Source organism: Sardina pilchardus, chromosome 12 (genome assembly GCF_963854185.1).
Source record: "Sardina pilchardus chromosome 12, fSarPil1.1, whole genome shotgun sequence".
NCBI classification, from domain to species: domain Eukaryota; kingdom Metazoa; phylum Chordata; class Actinopteri; order Clupeiformes; family Clupeidae; genus Sardina; species Sardina pilchardus.
The window spans coordinates 23410216-23433125 of NC_085005.1; the positions used below are offsets into that span (position 1 = coordinate 23410216).

The following is a 22910-nucleotide window of genomic DNA, read 5'->3' on the forward strand; positions in this document are numbered from 1 at the left end:
GTGTGTGTGTGTGTGCAGGCGCGTGGCGCGCACACTGACCGACACGCTGCATCTTGCCTGCGCTCAGACCCATAGCAGATGTGCTTTTCTCCCGCGGCGGGAAGATCGGGTGACGTGTGAGTCAGGGCCCGCCACTCCCGACCGCAAATAAACTAGCCGGAGTCGAGTCGTCATGACATTTCTGCCGCCTCCGGCCAGCGGTGGCGGTATTCATCCAAATCCAGCGTGACAGCACGGCTGATGGGCCAAGACCGTCACCGAACCCCGTCCTCTCGCCAGGCTGAGTGGTTTCCCCGTGGGGGGCAACGCGCGCGCATATCCCAGTGGAGCCCTCTTACGTAAACGTCTTATAGCCGGGGAGGTCGTGCTTTCACAAGCCTTCGAAGTTTTTTTTCTCTCTCTCTTTCCCAAAATGCCAAGTGTTTACAATAACAGCCGCACAATTGCTTATTTTCCCCCAGAACAGAGGGCCCACAAAAACAAAAACCTGAGATCTCATTGATCCGCAGACTGTTGTCTAGGAACTCGGCACGGCTGGCTGCCTGGGGATAATGAATGGGCCCGCTCAGTCTTTGTGAAGGGAGAGCGATAGCAGCTTTCGGCCCTAATTGATCAAGTTCAGGGTGCCCGGGGGAACTCACCTTCACTCTGGAGAGTTTGTCAAGCTGCAAACGGCTTCAACTCACTCATCCATCAAGCAGTCATTCTTCAGCTCCCTCTGGATGTGTGGGGGGTTGGGGGGAGTGTGATGAGCTACTTTTTAAGGTATGATGCATTGGGGTTTTAATGTGTGAATGTACTGTGTTTATGAATGTTTGCATTGTGTTTTATTTGTATGAGACATGCCATGAGTTCATGGGTCAAAGACTGAGTCAATAAAAGGCAGTTTTATGACCTTTTATCTCTCTCTCTCTCTTACACACATGTACACACACACACACACACACACACACACACACACACACATAGAGAGAAAGAGACCATTGGAAAATGGTATTGAAGCTCAAAGCAAATGAAAAATTAAAAACACACCAGACTCCGGAAAGAGAATATACAGTGTCAGAGCATGTATATAACATAAAATGCTCAGAAGAATCACAAGATACAGATTGAGTAACCACATACTGGCCATAAACAAATGGTCTATCTATAGAAAAGAAAGGGTATTCTAAGATGAAACAGAACATTATGTCCTTTTGAAATGTGAGAAATACATTCAAATACATATTTGAATATATATGTATATGTGTGTGTGTGTGTGTGTGTGTGTGTGTGTTTGTGTGTGTGGGTGGGTATGTACATGATATTCTTCATAACATACTGTATATTAGGAGAGCAGTGATATACCAACAGCAGCTCTGTATGTCACAGTGTGCCAATCTCAAAGAAAAGGAAATAATCTATGACTGTGTTTCATTTATTTCTATATTAATACATTAATTTTGTATTACCCCACTACCCTATGACAGATACCATTCTTTTCTGGATATTTGTCATTTTGTTGTATTGTACATACATTACATTGCCTTGTCATATCTGTAAACCTCACTGGATTTGAATTAGAGAGAGAGAGAGAGAGAGAGAGAGAGAGAGAGAGATGATCAGTGGTGCATACAAAACCAATATTTGTCTTGTTAAGAAGCTAAATTGATTCGTCCATTCCCATCATTCAATTAAGTTCGCTCTGCTCTTATAGTTTATGCTGTTTATGTAACAAAGGAAAACTTCAAGAACTTAAAACCTTACTGTACATGAATTTGACATATGAGTGGAAATCCTGAGAAGAAAGCTCACATAATGTGGATCAAGTAGGAAGGAGACTGGAGTACACTGATCTCACTTGCAGTCTTTTATTGGTGCAAACAAACTGACGTTTCGACACTACTGTGTCTTCTTCAGAGTCACATAATGTGGCTTATGCTCTACAATGATGTCATCTTATGTTACACAGAATTAGATATTTTATAGATCAATCATGCAATTCATCTCACTGCAATACAAGGTCATACAGTAGTTAACTGTCAACCATTTAATGCAATTTTAAACCCAGACCTACCTGCATTAATCTATTCCGTGCATACTGTGTGTCATAAACAATAAAATAAAATCTTGCCTGCAGTGTTTTCGAATGGCCATTCTTTGATTAATCTTTTATCTGCCATTGTATTTTATGACTTCAAATCATGTTCATCTGGTCATATCATGTGAAAGATTCTGATGAAGTAGTCTATAGTTTACTTTACATTGGTAAATAATTGGAGAAGTTGTCCAATTGTATTATTGTGTCTTTCATTTCGATGTCATGTCGCAAAAAAATGCCTGTTACTGCGCCTTTAAGGGACGTCAAAAACCGACGCAACGACGTTTGTGCGTAATGATGACGATATATACTAGCGTCTCAGTGCAAGGCGGTGGGTAGCATCATCAGGATGGAAGATATTTGAAAACAACAGATAAAGTAAGCACGAACAAGGAGTAAATGTGCAACATATCTAAAAGTAGCCACCCGAATGTCTAAGTGGACCAAACTGAAGCTTATGTGACCAACTTCACGTCAGGAAACGACGTGGGAAGTGGCATTCGTAGGAAAGGTCAGCATCTCAAGTAGTTTGTTTTCGTTTGTGACGGCTAAAGGCTCAATTGAAATGTAGTGTTCTGCGATTCGGCCACCTATAAAGGCCGTGTAGCACAGGTAGCAAAGGAGAAGATTAGGGTTCTCCTTTGGCTCATTGATTATTGCGGCTCTTGCGTAAAGTGTTCCCAAATAGTGCACAGTCATTCAACAGGTAACTAACTCACTTTGCTTGAACCAAGCGCAGGGCGTTACATGGGACAGACTGTCTGACACGCCCTGGATTTAAGTGGCCTGTATGAGTAGTATTTCTTTAAGATTACACTTGTAGATGTAGAATAGCCTATTACTCCGTAGATATTATATCGTAAGCTATTTCCGAGTTCGCCCTGCTTGATCAAGTGTGTGTCAGGGTCAGGGATGTGTCCACTGTCCAATCACAGCCAACCCGGTGAAAAGTGTGGGAGTGCTCAAGACTGGGTGCCAGACAAGATAAAAAAATATATATATAATGTAGAGAACCATGAATAAAGCCCTATAACATTTTTTAAAGCTATGGTTGGGGGAGGCCACACCGGCTTTTGCACCAAGGCAGATGCAATCAAACTGTTTTGATTCATTTCAAATTGGCTTACACCACTTACTTACTCACTTTGCACGTGTGTGTGTTTATGTCTAAAGCCTCCCGTCGCCATGTCGACGCTGGATCTCCATCCCCACTGCTCGACATGCGTGAACCTCCACTGCCCGGAGCCGGCTCACCCGGGCGCTTCCTGTGCGTTCGCTTCCTGCCCGCTGGCATGCGGGGCGGCGTTCCACAGCTGCAAGGCGTCCGAGCACCGCCTCCTGTGCCCGCTGGTGCCCGTGGCCTGCCCGAGCCGGGCGTACGGGTGCCCGCTCGCCATGCCCCGTGCGCGCGTGGCGCAGCACCTCTCCGTCTGTCCGGCCAGCGTGGTGCGGTGCAGACACACACATTTTCCCAACATGCAACACACCTCAGGCGCACACGCGCTGGCCTCAAGCACGCCTGACGCGCACTCTGCAGACACAGGCACTGCAAGTGTTCACAGCACCGACGGCAACACCTCGAATACAAATGTGCCCCTCACACACTCTAACTTCACACAGGCGTCGAGCACTCAGACACAAAATGTAAACTCACGTAAAATGATGTCAGGGATTAATGTCAAGGATATCCAAGAAGACCCAATTCACAAGAGAAACAAAAGCCTCCCCAATGGAGAAAATGTTCTCTGCAACAACGTCGCCAATGGCGTAAGTAAGGACCTGGACCACAGCGTCACTGAAGCTGCTTCAACTAGTAAACCAATCGTATCAGCTGCTGCAAAGACGGACAACCACCTTGACCAATCAGACAGAGCTGAGACCAACAAAGGCGGGAGTGAGGGCCACTGTGGAGGCACATCTGCTGATGCCATGCCTGATGCACACCGCCCCGCTTGTGAGAGCAGTGCATCATGGGTAGAGGAGTGCCCCATGAGTGGGCCCCTGAGCGATCTGGACGCCTTCCCTCCGTGTTATGACCGCGAGGCCCGGCTGATGCTTCTGCAGCGCTTCCTCCCTCCAGAGCTCAGCGCACGATTGGCTGACGCGCCCGCCAGTCATGGTGGCGAACCGACCCAGGAGGAGGAGGACCAACCAATGGAAGAGTGCCCCACCGCAGCCACCCACCCAGGATTGGCCAAAGCCGTCACTGTCAGCACCACAACTGAAAACATGGAGGGATCACCAGGAGGAGCACACTGGGCGCAAACGCCCCTCAATGCTACACCCACCACCACCACTGAGATGCCGTCCCAAAAGGCACCCGCTCTAGAGACTCAGACTGCCACCTCAGTGTCCCCGGGTCCATGCCAGCACCCTTGCGAGCCCCCTGGCATGGGTGGTCACCTGTCCCACCGCAACGACGAGCCCTCTGGCATGTGTGGTCTCCTGTTCCGCCGCGACGAGTTCCTGTGGCACAGCCGCAACGTCCACGCCGACCTGGACCTCCTGGAGCGCTCCTGCCCGCTGGCCACCTACGGCTGCCCCGTCATCCAGCGCCAACTCTGTGCCTCCACTGGCGGCAGTGGCAGCGTCCGCACCCGCGCCCACCTGGTCTACGATGCCCGCCTGGGTGCCTACGGGCTGCGTCCCATCAGCCCACCAGGCCCCGTCGCGGTGACCCCTGACCCCCTGGGCCACGATCGGCTCGGCGCGCTCCCGCTGGAGCTCTTGCGCCACCTGCTGGGCTACCTGGATGGGTTCAGCCTCAACCAGCTGGCACTGGCCTCGTGCCGGATGAGGGAGGTGTGCGCCAGCCTGCTGCGCGCCCGTGGCATGGTGCTGCTGCACTGGGCACGGTGCCCTCACGAGGACAACGACAGCGCTGGCGCTCGGAGATGGAGGGTTCAGGAAAAGGTGAGATTGGTCGATGAGTGGAGTTATGAAGAGCTAGTCGCAAAAGCAATGAGCCACAAACAAATAATATAAATCTGCACTTTTAAAAACATAATAACCCCACAATCAGTTTGCCTACTGCAGACGTAGCTAATTTCTCTCAACTGTAAGAATTACTTTAGTTTGTGGGTTATTGTGTTCGTGGGAAGGTATAAAAGTGTAAAAAAAGTGTAATGAACCTCTGATTTAGTGAATTGTTTATGAGTTTTACCAGCAAATAAATGCCATGACTATATAATCCCCTTCCTTCTTTGATTAGAGGCCAAGCAGCAAAGCTTTGTTGGCTCCCCATTGTGTTTCCAGCCTCACTCATTATTCATTGCCTTTACTACAGGCCAACAGAAAGAATCATACGGAGAGGAAGAAACACAATGGGTGCCTATGCAGCGTCGCTGCTTGGACACTAGCAAAGGTGATTAATAATAAGTGAAGGTAGAAAACACAGTGGAGGGCGTACAAAGCGTTGCAGCTTGGCTCATAATTTAAAACTCTAAGGAAAGGGATTATCATCATGAAATCTGAACTGATAAACCAGACAGAATTGAACGTAATCAATTTTATTACATTGGGATGTTATGCACTGTAACCTTCCCATGTGAGCAATAACTTATGTGGCAAACAATTCAACTTGATAATTACGTTTGCAGGTAAGTACCTATTACGTTTGTGGGAAGTTAATGTAATAACTTATTATGTGTGTGTGGTCAGAAACAGTTTGAAGGACATTACGTTTGTTGGATTATTGTGTTTCATAAGTGAGGATTTTTTTTATGTTTGTGGTTTAGTTATTCTAATCTAATCTGCATACTGGAAATAGGGTCTCTGAAATGGGGGAAATAACTGCATTTATTTAATTTCTGTAAATTAAATGAAATAATTGACAGACTGTCAATCTGTAATTAGTTAATTGTACATGTATTTCATTTGCATTCATTGCATTAATTGTACATGTATTTCATTTGCATTTCATTTGCATTTTCATTGAAGAAATAAGCATTAGGTTGCAATACGTGTGTGTGTGTGTGTGTGTGTCTGTCTCCCCACCAACAGGTGTGGCGTTTCAGCATGGCCTTCAGCTGTGTGGAATCCTGGGATTTGGTGGAGGCCCCCAGCTTGTCCAACCACCTGCGGTGCTGCCCGTGGAACCAGGTGGAGCGCCCTCTAGAGGCCAGAGCCCTCCCCTGCATGAGCAGCGCGGCAAAGCTGGAGTGGCAGAAGCCCATAAGAGCCTTCACCCCCGCCGGGAGAAACACAATCATCGCTCTTTCATTCCCTCACGGCTGTGGAGAGCCCTGACTGTGGCTGTAGATAAGAAGGAAAGAAGTACTCTGTGTGTGTGTGTGTGTACAGTTTACTCAGCCAAGAAGGGAAGAGAGCCTTAATCATGTATGGCTTAAAGGAGCGAGTGTGAGGTTTACATTGGTGTGCTCTGATTCAGGAGTGGACTGTGTGTGTGTGTGTGTGTGTGTGTGTGTGTGTGTGTGTGATTTGCATAAGTGCTATTATGTCAACTCTCAGGATGGGCCAGTCTGCTACATCACCACAGCTGCACTTTTCTTTCCCTCTCTCTCACTGCTCTTGGAAAAGGGCACGTACCATACTCCTAAGAAGTGTGTGTGTGTGTGTGTGTGTGCACGTACCATACTCCTAAGAAGTGTGTGTGTGTGTGTGTGTATGCGCATGTGCATAACTGCTACTGCTACATATCAACTCAGGATTGGACCAGTCTGCTACACATCATTATTGCGCTCTCTTTATCTCTTCTAAATTGCACACACACACACACACACTCTTTTGGTATCATCTTAGGAAGGTCGCTTTTGTTTTTGAGTGCATTAACATAGAGGAAACCCAAAGAAGAGAGAAGTTTGTGTGTGTGTGTGTGTGCGTGTGCGCGCTTTGGTGGAAGCACTTTAACTATCCCTCGCTGCACGCACTGCTTATTTGGAGCTGAACAAAAGTGTCTTAACATCAATGGCAGAAGCATGTCAGTGTCATGGGTTGGGCTCAACATGGGTCCTGGTGAGGATGAACTTTGATACTGCAGATCGGGGCATGGATGACAAACATGATGTCACACGAGAAGGAGTCAGTGGACTGCTTTTGTCCTGCTGAATAATTCATCAGCTTGAGGCGCAGAGGGAACAACACGGAAGGTAGTGACATATGCCGTGCATGATGTGATACTCAAGTGTTGTCCTATTTTTTTTTTTTTTTTAATTACATTCCCTCCTTGTCAGTGATTGTTATAATTAAAAACAAAACACGGGGTCCATAGGGTTGTACTACAGAGCAAGGTTACTGGTTAACCCAGGTCCATTAACTTTCCTTGGTATTAAAGCCTTCAGAAGTTCATCAAGAACAAAGAAATATTTTGAGCGAATGCAGTATGTAATGTTTACCAACAGAACTTGCACCTGTTGACTTTTCAAAGGGCTAAAATGTGAGTTGTTGTTGTTGTTGGGTTTTTTTTTTTTTAAAAAGAAGCTTAAACTCATAGCATGGTTGTGGAACTGTAGTTCCTATGATGCACTCTGATAACCATTCTGATACAATGTAGCAGGTGTTGTATGAGCATGATGCTTCCCTCTGCTGGACAGTTTTGAAATTACATGAGAAGTATTTAAAGCAGCATACAGTATGTCATTCACACTTGCTTATTCCTGGAAGTAGCATTATGTACTAGACATAACATATCCCAAGTACATACTGTAGACATGGAAGAAAATAAACACATAATACTGCTCTGTTTTGTGTTGTTGTGACAATGCATCTATTTCTTAATAGTTTTAGACGACTAAGTTATGTATAATGTATATATGAATGTTCATGAATAACACTTTTCATTGTAGAGCAAGACTGACAGACTCAGGGAGCATTATGTACTTCACATTTTTTCCAAAAAGACCTGTCACAATTTGAGCAGAAGTACTACTCACAGAAAAATAGTGATGCTGTGGGTTACCCATGGTCTCTTCAGGTAAAAGTGTCTCTTAGGCTAGACTGTTTGCTCGACAAAACTATTTCAAAATATTATTATGGTGCGTGTAGCCTTCATCAGTAGTTTTGATAACAGCATGCATCTATTGTTAGAAAAACAGGAGGCCCGTGCAGTGGGAAGACGTAGTCAAAGGGGTTTCATTTGTTCAACGTTCTGTGAACAGAGATTAATACTATGATAACAGGCAGCCGTGGCCTACTCGGGCTTCGAGCTTATGACCGGAGGGTCACCGGTTCGATCCTCAACAGTCCACGGCTGAAGTGCCCTTAAGCAAGGCACCTAACCCCTCACTGCTCCCTGAGCGAATGCTGAATGAAGGCAGCGCTGCTCCGGGTTAGTGTATACTGTACACCTCTCTGTGAGGGTTCACTAATTCACGGATGGAATAAATGCAGAGACCAAATTCCTTGTGCAAGCATACATGGCTAATGAGTCTGATTTGATAACAACGAAAGGGGCCAGTTGCACCAACAAATGGTCTTCTGGTCAGTTGCACCAACAACTGGTCTTCACTCAGAGTCCAATCTGATCGCTACACCAGCTGCATCATCTAGGCCAGGGGTTCTCAATGTTTTTGGTTCCAAGGACCCCTTTAAGGGGATAACATTTTCCGAGGACCCCCTTATAACCGTAAGAGTTAACCATTCGTATTATCTGAAGTTGTGGCTGGGTCCACTATCCCAAGTTAATGTGGGTAAGACCAAATAGACACAATTTGCTTGTTTTATGGGTGAAAAGACAATCATCTTTTTAAAATGTTAACTCTATAATTTTAAGCAAATTATTTCGCGGACCCCTTGGCTATGGGTCACGGACCCCACTTTGAGAACCACTGATCTAGGCCAATGGCTCTCAAACTTTTCACAATGAGTACCACCTCAGAGAACAATTGACTCTCCAATTATGACCAGCATTAAAATACTGTAGCGTAGGCCAATAATATATTTTACATTGCACATACTGTTTTGCATGGTTTTTATTAGTTATTTTCTCGATAGATCAAAACTAGTTTAATTTACATATGTTTTTCATAATTTGAAGTAATTATTTTGTATGAAATAAAACATTTTGGAGACATCCCTGAGTACCACAACAGAGAGTCCGCGTACCACAGTTTAAGAACCACTGATCTAGGCTTAAGCCTTCCTCTCCTGGGTGTAAATCTTTACCTAGCCTACTCAGTAGCAGGCCTAAGGTCAACATTCAAGCACTTCTCAGTCATTTCTATATTTTCTAACTATGAGAACAAAAATCAAGTTGAAAACTTTGAGTCAAAGGCTTTTCCTAACAGACCAAAATGTTTTGCACGTCTAAATATTTTGCTCGGAGATCAAACGTTTTTGCACATAAAAATATTTTTTTGAAAAGTTTTACGTCCTAGTTAAACTGGACTTGATTTCAAACTTTTACTTCCAGGTCTGAATTTTGCATGGGTTGAAAAGTTTTGTGCATGAAATTATTTTGAAGCAAAAAAGTTGACTTGAACAGAATGTAATGGGTGGGAACTTTACAAGATGTTTCCGTTGTAGGACACATAGAATATTCCTTAACCACTAGATGGCGGCATGGCACAGCGCACTTTGCATGACACAGCAACCATGACACAGGAAGTAAAGTGCTGTGTCATGGTTGCTGTGTCATGCAAAGTGCACTGTGCCATGCCGCCATCTAGTGGTTAAGGAATATTTCACACCCATTATTCTGATAATAAAAGCTGCGCGTACCTTTCCGGAAATGTTAGTAAAGTGTTGTTAAAGTGTTGCCAGCTGCAGCAGCGACATTTCCGGAAAGGTACTGACTAGATTAAATTCATTCTGGACTCTCTATCCGACCACATAAAGACGTGGGGATACTTCGGTTTGGCTTTAGGGACCCTCTACTCACTACCAAGTAAGGGTAGTGTTGTTTGGAATAGTAGAAGAGGTATAAAATAGCGTTTTGTAGCGGCGAAAGGACACGCCCCGGTCACTTCCAGGCTAACGAGTTTTGGCTAAAAACGGTGAACTCGAACTTTCTCAAAATACATCCGAATGACATGATTTTGGTGTCAACTGAACGTATGTACTCCCAATAGTCCGAAAAATTGATCTAAAGTGCATTTCACTCAGGATTATCCCTTTAAGTTTCTCCACGTTGCGTCGATAACATTTTGAAATTCTTGCTGTATTATGTCGGACAAAAATGTAGGTTATTATCAAAGTGAAATGGTTACTGTCATATGTCAGCGGCGTTTGTTTCAGCACATAATTGACGTTTTCATTCGAAATGGTCAATCGGAATCAATGGGAGTCAATGGGGAACCGTAATACTTTTAATAGCGGCGTCCAAGGAAGCTTATAACAAGATAACTGGGATGTCTTCCTGGAGCCAGTGCTATTTCCATTGCGATCTAAGATGCAGACATCAACTAGGTTCACGCCATTTCAACTGATGTATGGGAGGGAGGCAATCTTCCCATCAGAAGTGCCTGTCGACATGCTGGTCAGTTTCATCTACCTTGCTTACTCTTTAAAACTGAGCATATTTGTCTCTAACCGACAATTCAATAGCTCAACAAACATCTGCTTTCTCCAAATTCAATACAATTTTTTCCCCCCAACTACCCACAGCTATCCTCCATAATTCTTCCTGCGGAGGACACATATGTGAAAACAGTGGAGAAGAAGAAGCTATCTATGGAAGGCACCAATAAAAAAGCCGCTGAAAACATGAAGAAATCACAAGAGAGGCAGAAGGAGGCTCACAAAAAAAAGAACAAAAACCAAATAGTGTACAAGGTGGGAGATGAAGTTCTCCTTTACAACATGAAGAAGCAGGGGAGAAAAGGAGGACGAATGGAGCCAGATTTTTCTGGTCCATATCTCATTGTTGAGCTTCGCGGCAAGGTGGTCACACTCCAGAACACTAAGGGTGTGACCCTAAAAACCAAGTACAGTATGGACCACATCAAGCCTTACAGGAGGAGCCAAACAGCACCACCAGCAGCTGTCACAGCTGCACCACCAACAGCTGCCACAGCTGCACCACCAACACCACCAGCAGCTGCCACAGCACAACCGACTACAGACCTTTGTGACATGTTGTCTTTCCTGTTCATCTTTCCAAGAAGAATATGAGGATGATGATGAAGTAAGGGGTTATGTATTGCACAGTTACCATCTAGTCAACACAGATCCTTAACTAGAAAAGCACTCCAACTCCCGCATAGCATTTACACGGATAGATGCATACAGTCCCCAACATGCCTCACATTCATACTCTCTTACACACACAGTAGATCGACGTTGTCTTTCAAGTGTCTTTGGGACTCATATGAACAATGTTTGTCTCATTTTTAGAGAGAAGAGCGTTTGAGGGAGTTCCAAGTATTGAATGAAGACTATCAGGACACTAAATGCAAACATCGGGCTAACACAGATCCTTAATTAAGAGACCGCTGCAACACAGCAAACCCCCCACCACCACCACCACACACCCAGTCTCTTGAATAGACACATGTTACATCTAATATGATGTTTTAACACTGTTTTATGCATTATCATTTATTGACACCCCCACATAGACACAACATGTGTCCATTGCTGCACAAGTGAGAGCATGGTACAGTAGGCGTAGGCCTGGCAGTGCAAGGTCCCTTCCACTGGAATCATTTAAATTAGCAAACTATCTTTTGATGTTTTTGTTGCTCAGCTCTTCGAGGAAGCAAGCAGGGCAGCTGACTGGCTGCAAAGAAATAGTAGCATGATTCCACCAGACAGATATTGGCTGCAGTGTTGCCGCCCAATTGGGCTTGTTTTATATCGTTAGGCGGGGGAAAATAAGCTGTAGGCGGGTAAATAACATTTTGAGTTCAATGGTTCTCTATGAGAAAAACGTCATCGGGCGTTTTTTGCTGAAGACGGCGGGGTGATTGGGCGGAAATCAGTCAACCCAATCTGGCAACACTGATTGGCTGCCACGAGTCTTGGCCATGGAGGTGGAGGAGTGGGAGGAGGTGATGGGCAAAAAGTTTGTGCAGATGGACACTGAATATATGGACCTTTTCACATTCCATTTCACCAACTTAGTTTGAGGACCATGAAATGTTCATGTCTCATGTGCAGGACCAGCTTGATTTGAGGCCACTGACAGAATAAAAAAAACAAAACAAAAAAACCCCAGCCTTTCCCCCCACTCCCCCGGGGTAAGGACGCTGGGGCGCCTCTCCCCTCCACTCCCCCGAGGTACACAAATAAACTTGATGTCAATAAAGGCTGGATATTTCTTCATTTTTTTTATTGAACCCGTTTACTGCTTGGGGCACATATGCGCCCAAGGAGCATCATCATTGCCGCCATAACATATAGCCAATTAAAACATCGTTACTGTGCTGTTGCAATGTTGACATGATAGTAAATATAATCTAGACAGATCACGATTGGTTAATATTTACAAATATGCTAATTATGTCAGTCACAAACTTCAAGAAACAATCTAGCTGATGCTAAGTATTAGTGTCAAAGAAAGCTGTCTAGCTAGCACCCTGAGAGAGAATTTGCTATTGCGGTACCGTCAATTGACCCTTCCAGAGCCACGCCCTAAAACCGCGACCATCGAGGAGAGTTTTAATTTCAACTGGGATACGTTAGACCGGCACATCCGGGAACTTGACTCGCGACGAACGTTCCCGCCCCTTTTTGGGGGAAACAAACTACGTCTCCCATTAACTCCAATGCAAATTAGGCTCAATAAACGTAATTCGTACTGAAAACGTAGGAGTAAATGATAACAGAAAACACAACGAATCAATAGGACCACTCAATATATTACCACTTTGCCGGTCGTTGACCGTGAAAAATACGTTCAAAAGCTTAATTCAATCAAAGTAAAAACATGTCCCTTCGGTCTCCCGAGTAGCCTGCTAGCAGTAGCAGTGGCCAGTGCCATACCCGGACATAGCCTACTCTTATCTCATTGAATCTCCAGTTAAATAACTAAATTGTTTTCCTGTATTTTTGGCCTCTTATTTTAATTGTAATGTTGTGTAGTTGACTGACAGGCTTGGATGTAAAGTATGTTCGTTAGATAATTCCAACATATGATAATTTCTGTCATAGCCGATAGCCTAGCTGCTAGTGTTAGCCAAGTGTTAGCCTAGATTTCCGTTTTCGTTGGTCTGATTTATTTTTGGTGTAGCCTAATGTTAGGGGTTCTTAGCTTTGTGGTTGGTACACCCAACCACACAGCAACTTCTCGGCATGTCTGTCTACCGCGAACACTGATCTATAAATAATAAATTATTCGTTATAGATCAGTGACCGTGAACAACACCCGTTCACTTTGGCTTGTTTCAGGCTTGTTCTGAGGGCTTGTTTCCCCAAAAAAGGGGCGTGGAGCAAACAACCTGCTCTGTGTGACGCGACGCCGGTCGAACGTATAGTGACCAGAGGAGGGCGATGAGCAAGGAGGGGAGGCCGGCTTGGCTGAGGGAGACGCCAAGTATGCGGTAAGGGTCCTATGTTCCCGGTTGCAATACCCGGTCCACCTTTTAAAATTAAGGGAAAACACTCTTCAAATGCGAAAAGGTAAAGGGGGTCTACACCAATGGGCTACGTGCACAATGGACGGAGCGAACGTTCAGGGTTGGCAGATCAACTTCCGGTTATGCCTGTCGATTGTAAGCCGCCGCTAGCAGTTCTTGCTTTTCCTTTTCACAATGTCTTACAGATTTACCGGCAGTGAGTGTCAGCGACGTCCACAGGATCGTAGGTGCCCTGCCCTCCACCCCGAAGAGTAAGAGGGATAAGGCATTTAAAATGTACATTTCCTCGTACATTCACAACTATGATGGTCTGATAACTGCTAACGTTAGCGCTTCACTAACGCTAGCTGCTACCTAGTAGAAGGACCACCAAATGGAAAAGCCCATTGCTGTAATCAACTACTGGAGATGAATGCATGATTCATTTTTTTTGTTTTGACATTAAACTTCTACTAGCTTGAGTAGGAGGGGAAACGTATAGTCTAATTCACCCCTTGCTGAAACGTCACAAAGTGACGTGACAGCGCCGGACGGCAAATTACATTATGAAGAAGTGAACACCTTCACTTTAACATCTTTTGTAGTTGTAATGTATTACTTTGTTCAGTGTCTGGTAGTCATATAAACATGCCAGTGGTGTTGTAAGGTGAAATGGGCTGTGATCGCAAATTTACATAGTTATTAAACTAGTAATAACAGCACTAACATAGGGCAGCTAGATCGTAGTCTACTGTTAACATTAGCCTACTGTATATTAACACCCATATTAAGTATTTCTGGGCTAAAATATTTCAAACCGATTTGGCCACTTTATTTGTAATGCTCTTAACAGATGTAACATAGTCAAAACATAACATATCAGTATATGAAATAACGTTAGCGGTCATTGAACACTATTATTAGCTATCCTAGCTAACATTTATCCTAGCACTGAACTCGTTAAACGTGCCGTCCCATTCAGAGTTTATGGTTGCTATAACAACCCTTGCTGAGCTTAGTAGACGGACCAGATGACAGTGCAATCGTGGTTGAAATACTCCCGAAACACTCAAGAAAACAAAGCAAAATATATCTATATCAAGTAATCGGATGTTGATTCATTACATACAATATGCTAACAGTGGTGGAAGGGCATTATGAAGGTTAAATTTCACTATAATCACTGAGCTATGCTATACGTCCCATCAGAACCCATTGATTCGACTCGTCTTTTTGCCGTCCAGCTAGCTATTTCCCTGTGGCACGAAAGTTTATGACATCATTGGCAAGGGGTCATATAGGGAGGGAAAGTAATCTCATCGCCATCTAGCGGTTGCGTTCCTAGAGGCTAGCGGGAGGGGATGGGATTTTCTTTTAGAAAAAATACATCTCGGCCCATGATGGGAACTTAGTTAAATGCCCTCAATATGCTATGCATTTAGGTCAGCTCTATTGCTTCTAGTGGTCATACTTTATTTTTTAGGATCAGTTTAATTGTTTTGAGTTTGTTTGTAACATGGTGATAACGAACTACAGTACTAGCTACAGTAGCATTTGACGTCACCAGTTTGGGCGCTTCATCTCCAACTGATCAAAACGGCAATTTGCTGAACTGGCTTTACATATTTTTGTAATAACAGAGAGCGATGTAAACCGCGTGGTAATTACCTTTATGTTGGGACAACTTGTGTTGTGCTCCTACCCACACAAGACCTGGCAGTAAGTCTGATTGTCTACTAACTAACCAACTAGCTAACAGGCTAATAAACAAACGATGCTAGGCGAGTAACGTCGTGGAAGGGTGTCACGTCACTTGAAGTTGTAGTCCATTTATGAAATGAAACGAGCAATTACGTTTTTTTTTATTAAGGCGAAATAGGGTCTGATATTTTCACAGTTAGTAGATTATTACAGTATGAAGACTGAAAAATATTTTTGGTGGATAAGATCGCTGGAATAGCTGCGTAGTATTTTTTTGAAAAGTCGGTCTATTGGACTTAACATTGGAGCTGCTCTTCGATAGGAACGCAACCACTTGGGGCGCTGGTTTTCACTTTCCCTCCCTATTGCCGTTCCAAGTCTCGCACCAAATCACCAAGGTACTGTCAGGTAGAGGTGTGACGATCTTTTAACACTATTTTAAGAAATCTTCAGTTATGACCTGTATTACAGTAAAAATAGCCTTTTGTAGACAGTCACAGAATACAAAACAATTCAGGAGATGAGGGGAAAGATAACAAAACTGTCTCTGGAGGTCAGATGTCTGAAGGGAGATCGGGAGCAGGGAGTCTGAGGAAGCACCGTGCGCCATAAAATTACTTCTGGGTGACACGGAAGGGTTTGACCTGGCAGAAACAAACCTGCGGGAACATTCGGGGGAAAAAACCTAGTACGGCTTACAACTGTAAGGCAGTAAGAGTTAGAGGGAATGACTACCCACATAGCAGGGGACTCCTTCGCGGATCCGGCTTCGACCAAACCCGCGTGACTGTCACATTCGTTTGGGCGCCGCCTAGAGGATCGCCTCCGCCTCTGGGCAGCGCCGTTAATTCTACAGTCACATCGCGGAACCGGACCCGTGGCGGATCTGTGGACATGGACGCGCCTTTACTGTAACGGTTCAACAGTGCACCGAGCTTAGACAAGTCATATCAGTGGGATTTTCTTTGCAAGAAGACGCCTGAACACTGAGACGCTGAACCCTAGAGTAAGTATATTGATTTATTGATATATTGCGACATTCAGTAAGCATTGGCCTTTGTGTTTTTAATTGAATGTGACAGTCAAGCGGGTTTGGTGACTCGAAGCCGGATCCGCGTAGGAGTCCCCTGCTATGTGGGATTACAGTGAGCCGTTTGATAAATTGCCAATTTGCATTAAGCAATGCATTTTGAATTATGCTACATCATGCGTGGATCCATAACTTTCGTATATACAATGTTTTTCTAGCCTACGTACATTGAAGTATATGTATAGGCCTACCACCTTCTAGATATTTACCTGATGTTCGTTGTCCTTTGTTCGGTTTCAGCGGCACTCCAGAAACAGCTTCCCGGAAGCACAGCAGTCGTTTTAAGGGAGACAGTGGCTAAAGTACGCCCCCGAGAGGGAAGGTGGTGTTCCCAGGAGCGCGTAAGTAGGCTAGGCTATCAAGTTGTCATTAATAATCAGCTGGAAAATTGTGTCGATTTGTTTTTTTGTGATGCGGTGTATTCATTGGGCTCTATCTGTTTTTGTATTACAGACAACAAGATTGACAACGTGACGATTGACAACGTTGAAAAAAATAAATACATATTATTTTTTCTTGACAACTGTGTTATCATTGGCCAAAAAGCTAAATATTTAGTAATAGTAACTTTACCCTGTTGTAAGATAAAAACGAGGGGAAAAAAACATGTTGTGTAATACATCTATATTGTGTTTAGCATGATTGGTAGATATGGCATTAATTTAACGTCAATTTAGCTGTAGGTTGTTATGCGTATGAATAGCATACAGGACGTGCGTGTCTCCTACAAACTTTATGAAGCAAAAGAATCCTGTCAGAAGGTGGTAGAGAGAAGACAAGGAAGTCGCGGTAGGCTAAGAGGTAACCTGTTGTAAATAAAAACATGTTATAGAATGTTGTAGATAAAACCGGATGTTCTAGATTAGAATCTAGACCAAAATTCGACCACAAAAAAAAAAATAGTTGAATAAAGGTTGAACTGGGGTCGATACGCCGTCATTTCCTGTGACGGCGTATCGACCCCAGTTCAACCTTGATTCGACAATTTTTTTTTTTTGTGGTCGAATTTTGGTCTAGATTCTAGAACATCCGGTTTTATCAACCTTGATTCAACATCAACGTTGATTCGACGTGATTACGTTGAACAGCTGACGGTGATTCAACAACCTTTTGCTATCTGTGGTGCGGCATTTTCAGATTTCAAAGACTACACAAATTGGTTAAACGAGCGAACATTAGCTTTATGTTATAAGTAGTTTGAAATTGCTAACAACATCAAGCCATTATGCAAACTAGCTAACGTCCTATTAGAGGCTGCACAGCATGTTATGTTTTCATTCAGACTAAGGGAATAACGTAGTTTAATATGAAAAAAAAGAAAAGAAAAAAAAACTGAAAAAGATTATGCAGGTTTGAATAGGTCAAATAACCATTCCAATAGACCTCTGAAGTTCGCCTACAAAAAAGATCCAAAGCTGCCATCTTTGCCCGTGTAAGGAGAACCGGGAATGTTAGCAGCATGTTTTTAACTATTTATGTGGAATAGGGTGTCAATGGGGTAAAAACAAATGGGATTTCCTTGATCTTTAGACATGAATTGATTATTATTATTTATTTTTTTTACGTGTTAATCTACAGTGCCCTCTAAAAAATCATCTTTTGGAAATTGATCTTAAATGGAAAAAACTAAGAAACATTCAACCTTAAGGACATCAATTTTCTTGAATTTTGTGAATCAATAATGTATTGTAAATAAATATTTTTTTTCCCCTTAAAATAGAGGGGTTATAAGTATTGGAACTCTTATGTTAAATTCCCATAGAGAAGGCAGATTTTATTTTTAAAGGCCAGTTATTTCATGGATCCAGGACACTGGACCCTGATAAAGTCCCCTTGGCCTTTGGAATTAAAATAACCCCACGTCATCATCATGACGTCTTCATCATATTAAGAGATAGAGAGCCGAAGTCACGCCCCTTCCGTTAGCCACCATGGGACCTATCTTTGTATTTTTTTTTTTACCTTGAATTACACATATGATGTTTGTCAATTTGAATGAACATTTTTCATGTAAAGACATTTGAACTGTATTTCGTAACTAGTGAATTTCAACATTGTGAAAGATCGTAATTCCAACGACTACAAACACGGTCGCGATAGTGAGGTTAGACCAATTCACAGGTCTAACAAACAGGTCTTCATTGAGCTTCCCCCCTTGCCGATGAAAATACCATGAGTCAGGATTAAACACATCAGATAAAGCCTACCTTACATTGCCAGACTTTGCAAAGATTTGAAAAAGATTTTTGAAAGACTACAGTCTCAGACCCTCTCACATCTAAAGACAATTCATTGAGTTTTTAGTCACAGACTAGTCACAGGCCAGTCTCAGATTAGGATTTTGCAAAGACTGTGGTCACTATTTACAAGACTGCTGCTAGATTCCTTCAAATTATTTCCATCGTGCACTAGGCTATACGTCATCATCAACAGGAACTCACATGATAGGCTACTCATATCAAAGTAATTTTTTTCGCGTTTCTGCAGCATTGTTTGATAGTGTGACATCACTAACAGATATAGAGTTGTTCTGTCACGTAGAATAGCCGACTAATAAATTATAAGAAATGAAATAACAAATAATCATAGGCTACAGCTGTAGCCTATTTTGCCCCTTCCGTTTTCGTGTTCGTCGACCGAGGTCACTATTGGTTTTTAATGTTCACGTCACTATTTGCATGAGCCACGACTGAAAAGACTTACGATAATATCAAACATGTTTGATATTGTCGTAACGGCAAAACTAGAAAAAGACTGACTCCGACGGACTTAAAACCGCTAAGATTGGCACCTTACACTAAACGATTTAGATGACGGGAGCGCGCCGAGATTCTAGTACAACTGGCAAGATTTCCGCCCGATTTTGGAAAAGTAGTCGGCGACTGTTAAAACAGACCAAAATCGTGCAATGTAAGCCAGCCTTAAGTTGTATTTCATTCATAGGCTGTACAAAAACTACTGTTAAGTGACTTAGCTGGCAGCAAGATGTAACTAGGGTTGCCAACTCTGAGAAAATAAAATACGGAACAAAAATACCGGGGGGGGGGAGAAGAAACACTAATAGCCTCAAACTTGAGGCCCAGTTATGGCAGACTTTGGGGTCATAGGGCCCACCTACACGTACCTCCACCCCACATCAAATCATCATTATGATTATCATTGTCACAATTATTATTATACTATATTGTATGCACTTTCACTTCAAAGCAGTCAATACTGTGCTAAAAGTGCTTAAAGTGCTAGTTTGTGATATGCACATCAGAGGCCTGCTTTACTACAGTTTTTCTCAAATGCTAAAACACAAAAGCCAATCCTCTAAACCAAATGACCAGTTGTCTAAACACATTTACTAAATCTATCTATGGTATTTTTCAATACCATAAACACATTTCACATGAAGACACAATTCACAAAACACAATCCTCCTTTCTCATAAATCTAAGCACATTTTTCCTTGCTAAAACACATGTTGCAAAACATATTCTCAAATGAAAGCTCATGTGATGCAAAATGCTTGCCAAAGTCACCAATAACTGAACACAATGAACACACCTAGCGTCATTTATTACACACAACGACTCAAAATTGAAGACACTTGATGCTAATGCGCACAGTGACTGTGGTGTGTGTGTGTGTGTGTGTGTGTGTGTGTTGTGAATGAAGAAAATAAAAGAACTTCACACCCTTCACACCCTTCACACCTTTCACACCCTGATCATGTTTTCAAGTTGTTTCCTGTTGTGTGCAATAGATTCTGTTTTTTGCACTGAGTTGTGTTAAAGTAGTGTACTTGCAGAATGTTCTGTGCTCTTCATATGAAACTCACAACTCTAAATGAAGAACTCTTTTCCAAAACGCTATAAATCCATTTTTGAAAACATTACTGTACTGTAACAAAACATGTTACTGTATTTACAGTAATTGTGTGTTTTAGGTAATATCAATAAAATATTTTTATTGAGTAAAGAAAAATTACAGTAACTAAACATAACACAATACAGTTTCACTGAGGTTACTTGAAAAACAAAATTTAAAAAATATATTTATGAAAATTCATTAGTAAAATGGTGGATACAGCGTTTTGGAAAAGAAGCTCTTTTGGTGTGAAAGTTTGAGTTTTGAAGTGGGAAGGTGTGGTTGTGCTTATGTAGCTTTAGAAAAGGTTATTGTGTTTAGACATTGGGGAACATGGAGGAAACGTTTGTGAAATGTGTTCTAGCATTTGAGAAAAACTGTAATGTAAGATATATTTACAATAGTTCATTGCTTTTGCATGATTGCATGAGAAATATTCCTGAAAACAACAGCAATTATATGGGTGCTATTGTTTTGGGATGTTTCCCTTATGCAATAGCCTCCACGGATAGGCAAATGGAGAAAAAACGTATAGCCTGCCTTTACTGTAATGAAATTTCATTTGAATGCCTGAATGTAAAGATCCAGGAAACATAATAACAACTTTTGTTTATGGTAAAAGGCCCAGCATAAATAAATTATAATAGGCGTAAATAACTTATCTGGAGATCTTTAAATGAAACACCAATCTTTCGACCATGTTATATTCAAATTTGCCTAAACAATACTCAATGCTAAACAATGTAGCCTATTGTAGCCTACAGTCTCTGTTCTGTTTCTATGGAAGTGGCAAGAATCCACGTTGTTAAATGTCATTAATGAAATAGCCTTCCAACAGGTTGAAGTGGAGCTTTGCCAACAACGTTATTGTGTAGTTTCAGTTTCTGTCGCGCAAACGTGCAAACGCATGCAATGAACGCTCATACCACCACTTAATTGTATGACCCAATGTTTAATCGCATCAAATTAGCAAGCATTTCCTCCTGATTGCAGAACATTGTTTTCTTTTCTGTCGGGCCGCGGTTGCATGATCAATTGCGCAGCTAATTATCAGGTGAAGCACCGGACCTCACTCCATGCCTCGCAGACCAGCAAGCTCCACGTTGCGTCAGGGAGTTTTTTTGGCTTTTTTGTGTGTAGCCTATGTTTTTAATTGTAGTATGTGTGCATTTAGCAGTTTCTCAAAAATACGGAACAAACAGCGTTCTGTATTAGTTCAATACGGAACAAGACTTTTAGGTGTCAAATACGGGACGATTCCGTATTTTACGGAACGGTTGGCAACCCTAGATGTAACGTTAACTAACAGCTAGCTAACTAGCAAGCCTGTCGTTTTATTAATTGGTGACGTACATCGTTTGAGACGAGATATGTTGTCCACTGAACGGATTCACACAAAACATAAAGTGTAACGAACAACAAAACTTTATTAATGTGAAAAAATATCTTTTAAATTCCCACACATCATAGGCCTATGTGAAATGCACGGTCCAATTTGAACGGGACCAAAAAACAATTGTTATCTCTCCATTGACTCCCGTTCATGATATGAAATAGGTCCCATAGACCGGAAGTAGAAGGGCGTGACTTCGGCTCTCTATCCACCTCATTCCTTAACCCGGAAATATGTATCGTTGCGATGGTTACGGTACTGTTTTCAACTTCCGTTCATTCTGTGAACATGTGCGTTTTCCGTAGCTAACTAGATTATGCCTCAACTTAGATTTCTTTCGAAATATTGACAATTCTGCCCTCATGTATATACTACATCATAACCGATATAAAATAGAAAAGTTTACTTTTATATGCGTTATGATATGTTAAAGGGATATTCCGCCATTTTTGGAAATACGCTCATTTTCCACCTCCCCTCGAGCAAAACAATCGATATTTACCTTGTTCCCGTTCATCCAGCCATTCTGTGAGTCTGGCGATACAACTTTTAGCTTCAGCCTAGCATAGATCACTGAATCGGATTAGACCATTAGCTTCTCGCCTGCTAGCTTCATGTTTAAAAGTGACTACGATTTCTGATAATTTTGCCATTTAAAACGTGTCTCCTCTCAAGTTAGAAAGTGCAATAAGACCAACTGAAAATGAAACCTGGCGTTTTTCTAGGCTGATTTGACATGGAACTACACTCTCATCTGGCGTAATAATCAAGGCAACTTGCAAACGTACCATAGGTGCAGTGATATCATACGCAGCATCTGAAAATAGTCCCCATAGACATCAAGCAGTAGTAGTGCCAGTAGCTGCAAGTTGCCTTGATTATTACGCCAGATGAGAATGTAGTTCCATGTCAAATCAGCCTAGAAAAACGGCAGGGTTCATTTTCAGTTGGTCTTATTGCACTTTCTAACTTGAGAGGACACACGTTTTAAATGGGAAAATTACCAGAAATATTAGTCACTTTTAAACATGAAGCTAGCAGGCGAGAAGCTAATGGTCTAATCCGATTCAATGATCTATGCTAGGCTGAAGCTAAAAGTTGTATCGCCAGACTCACAGAATGGCTGGATGAACGGGAACAAGGTAAATATCGATTGTTTTGCTCGAGGGAAGGTGGAAAATGAGCGTATTTCCACAAATGGCGGAATATCCCTTTAAGCACCGTAAACCGTCACGTTAAAACAGATACAATGCAGTTTCGCCGGAAATAGAAAACCGTCTCGGTGTCATGGCGACCCTCATTGTTGGGCTGCGGAATATTCGGCGAAATATTGGAAGT

The 22910-nt window shown here is 42.6% G+C and overlaps 1 protein-coding gene across 2 annotated transcripts; it reads left to right on the forward strand.

Annotated features, from left to right (window-relative positions):
* The first annotated feature begins 2412 nt into the window (after positions 1–2412).
* On the forward strand, positions 2413–7485 carry LOC134098442 (uncharacterized). Of its 2 annotated transcripts, none has more exons than XM_062551491.1 (3): positions 2413–2458; positions 3254–4993; positions 6083–7485. In XM_062551491.1, exons 2-3 carry the CDS (start codon positions 3266–3268, stop codon positions 6326–6328), a joined length of 1974 nt encoding a protein of 657 aa, XP_062407475.1. In that variant the 5' UTR covers positions 2413–2458; positions 3254–3265; the 3' UTR covers positions 6329–7485. The 2 variants fall into 2 exon arrangements, with proteins under 2 accessions (XP_062407475.1, XP_062407474.1); XM_062551490.1 differs by having other exon boundaries at positions 2453–2591.
* The last annotated feature ends 15425 nt before the right edge of the window (positions 7486–22910 follow it).

What these genes read in the sequence shown, in the direction of transcription:
- LOC134098442 (XM_062551491.1), top strand. Translation starts at nt 3,266, where the DNA reads ATGTCGACGCTGGATCTCCATCCCCACTGCTCGACATGCGTGAACCTC. An exon ending in GATGGAGGGTTCAGGAAAAG is followed by an intron (nt 4,994 to 6,082) that starts GTGAGATTGGTC and finishes CCCCACCAACAG; the next exon opens with GTGTGGCGTTTCAGCATGGC.